At 39.6% G+C, this 2646-nt stretch overlaps 1 protein-coding gene across 1 annotated transcript; it reads left to right on the top strand.

Annotated features, from left to right (window-relative positions):
* The first annotated feature begins 215 nt into the window (after positions 1 to 215).
* Positions 216 to 1165, top strand: LOC124232829 (olfactory receptor 6C2-like). The gene is given in 2 exon segments (XM_046649741.1): positions 216 to 744; positions 747 to 1165. Coding segments are annotated over 2 exon segments (948 nt in total).
* Positions 1166 to 2646: the final 1481 nt, after the last annotated feature.

Here is a 2646-nt window from a genome sequence, read left to right as displayed (position 1 = left end):
ACTACTTCTAGCTTCCTTGTGGTACGTTATCTTCCCTGCAGTAAACTGAGTGGAGTTGAGAGTATAACTTCATGAAAGGCCAATTCCCAGGTTGTGGAAAGGCACCATGTGATTGGGTTTCATTGTTACTTATAGCCCCTATTTGATCATGTCATATTGAACATTATTCCTCAGATCCAATTTCAATGACTTTTATATGAAGATTGGGCAATAGCATGAAGTCAGTGATGAGAAACCATTCGGCAATAATGACGTTCATCATAATGGGTTTGACAAATGACCCACAACTGGAGATTTTGGTTTCTGCCTTTCTGTTTATCACATACATGTTGAGTGTGGTTGGGAATCTGACTATCATTTCTCTCATCTTGGTGGATTCTCATTTAAAGACAGCTATGTATTTTTTTCTTCAAAACTTCTCTTTCTTAGAACTCTCATTCACAACGGCCTGTATCCCAGCATACCTGTACATCATATCAAGTGGGGACAGAACCATCACCATTAAAGCCTGCTTCAGCCAAATATTTTTTATTGTCCTCTTTGGAGCTACAGAATTTTTTCTCTTGGCTGTGATGTCCTATGACCACTATGTGGCCATCTGCAAACCCCTGCATTACGTGACCATCATGAACAGCAGAGTCTGCAGGAATCTCATCCTCTGTTGTTGGGTATCAGGTCTATTGATTATCCTCCTGCCCCTTGGCCTAAGCCTCCAGCTGGAATTCTGTGACTCTGTTACTGACCATTTTACTGCGATGCTTCTCCAATACTGAAGAATTCATGTTCAGATACATGGTTTATAGAGCAGCTGGTTATAGTCTGTGCTGTGCTGACCTTCATAATGACGCTTTTTTGTGTTGTTCTGTCCTACGTATACATCGTTAGGATGGTTCTGAGATTACCCTCTGCCCAGCAAAGGAAAAAAGCCTTTTCCACCTGTTCCTCCCACATGATTGTGGTTTCCATCACATATGGCAGCTGTATTTTCATGTATATCAAACCTTCAGCTAAGGATGAAGTGGCCATTAATAGGGCAGTTTCTCTGCTCACTCCGTCTGTTGCCCCTTTGTTGAACCCCTTCATTTATACCCTGAGAAATAAACAAGTAAAGCGGTCTTTCCATGATGCTCTCAAAACATTTGTATTTCACTCAAAGAAGCAGTAGAGCGGCATACTGGGGACTCAAAATAAGAGACATCTCATTGGAATATGGCTGGAAATTGAAGCTATGAGAATGTCACATTTTGTTGAGCATTAAAGAGAATTGAGAAGAATGTCTGAGAAACAACCATGAAGGACCCAGCATTATGCAGATGGACATTCTCTACTCCTCTGAGATGACTAACCCTTTCCATCTCTTCCTAATTCGCAATCCAAGCAACTCTCCCTAGTCTTCTCAAATATGGATTATTCATTAGTCCCGCCCGTAGAAACTATTCTGGACACGTCACTCCTTTCCCTTCCTGCTGTACCACCTCTTCTTCAGAGTCTTCCCTCTTCAAGAGGCTAAGTACATTGATTTTCAGGAAATATAAAGCTGCCTTTATCTGTAATTTAGCCTTGTCAATGCTGTCTTCACAAAAAATATCATGAGAATTTGTACAAAATGAGGATATTCTAATATTCCTTTCCCCTTCCTATATGAATATACTAAAATAATGATAAAAACAGCTGGAAAAAAATGCAGCAATACAAATGTAATTTCAGGTGTACATTATTATTTATCAATTTCTAAATACATTTCATCGTTCTCACCCCTAGTAGTCTAATTTTTATCCATCACCATACGTATGTGCCTCTTTATCCCTTTTGTCCATCCCACAACCCCCTTCCCCTCTGGTAACCACTACTCTGTTCTCTTTATCCATGTATTTGTTATCTTCCACACATGAGTGAAATCATGCAGTATTTGTCTTTCTCTGTCTGGCTTATTTCATTTAACATCATACTCTCAAGTTCTATCCATGTTGTTGCAAATGGGATGATTTTGTCATTTTTTATAACTGAGTAGTATTCCATTGTATATATATACCATAACCTCTTCATCCATTCATCCATAGAAGGGCCCTTGGGTTGTTTCCACATCTTGGCTATTGTGAATAATGCTGTAATGACCATAGGGGTGCATAAATCTCTTTGGATCATTAATTTCAAGTTCTTTGGATAAATCCCCAGTAGTGGGATAGGGGGATCATATGGTATTCCTACTTTTAATTTGAATTGTCTTTTTGTGTTTTCATGTGGCCCACTGAGATTCTTTAAAACAACTATTTTAAATTCTTATTGGGCAAGTTGCTGATCTCCATTTCTTTGGGGTTATTACTGGAAAATTGTTGTGTTCCTTTGTTGGTGCCATGTCTCCTTGACTTCTCATGTTCCTTGATGTCTCACATTGGTGTCTTCACATTTGAAGAATCAGTCACCTTTTCCAGTTTCTACTGTCTTTCTTTAGGAGACAAATATATTCCTTCTGTCAAGTGTTCTGGTGCTCCATCAGAACTTTTTTATGCATATGCCTGCTCCGTGCTTTTGTTCCCTCTTGTGGGGGAATTTTTAAGATTGTATGTCTTCTCTGGATCCTGCAAAGCCAGGCTTGGAGCTGACGGCCTCTCTTGTTTGCTTTCCCCAGGGCAGTGCTGAATGTCC

The sequence above is a fragment of the Equus quagga genome, unplaced genomic scaffold (genome assembly GCF_021613505.1).
Source record: "Equus quagga isolate Etosha38 unplaced genomic scaffold, UCLA_HA_Equagga_1.0 127221_RagTag, whole genome shotgun sequence".
NCBI classification, from domain to species: Eukaryota; Metazoa; Chordata; class Mammalia; order Perissodactyla; family Equidae; genus Equus; species Equus quagga.
This window is presented reverse-complemented; position numbering and strand designations above follow the sequence as displayed.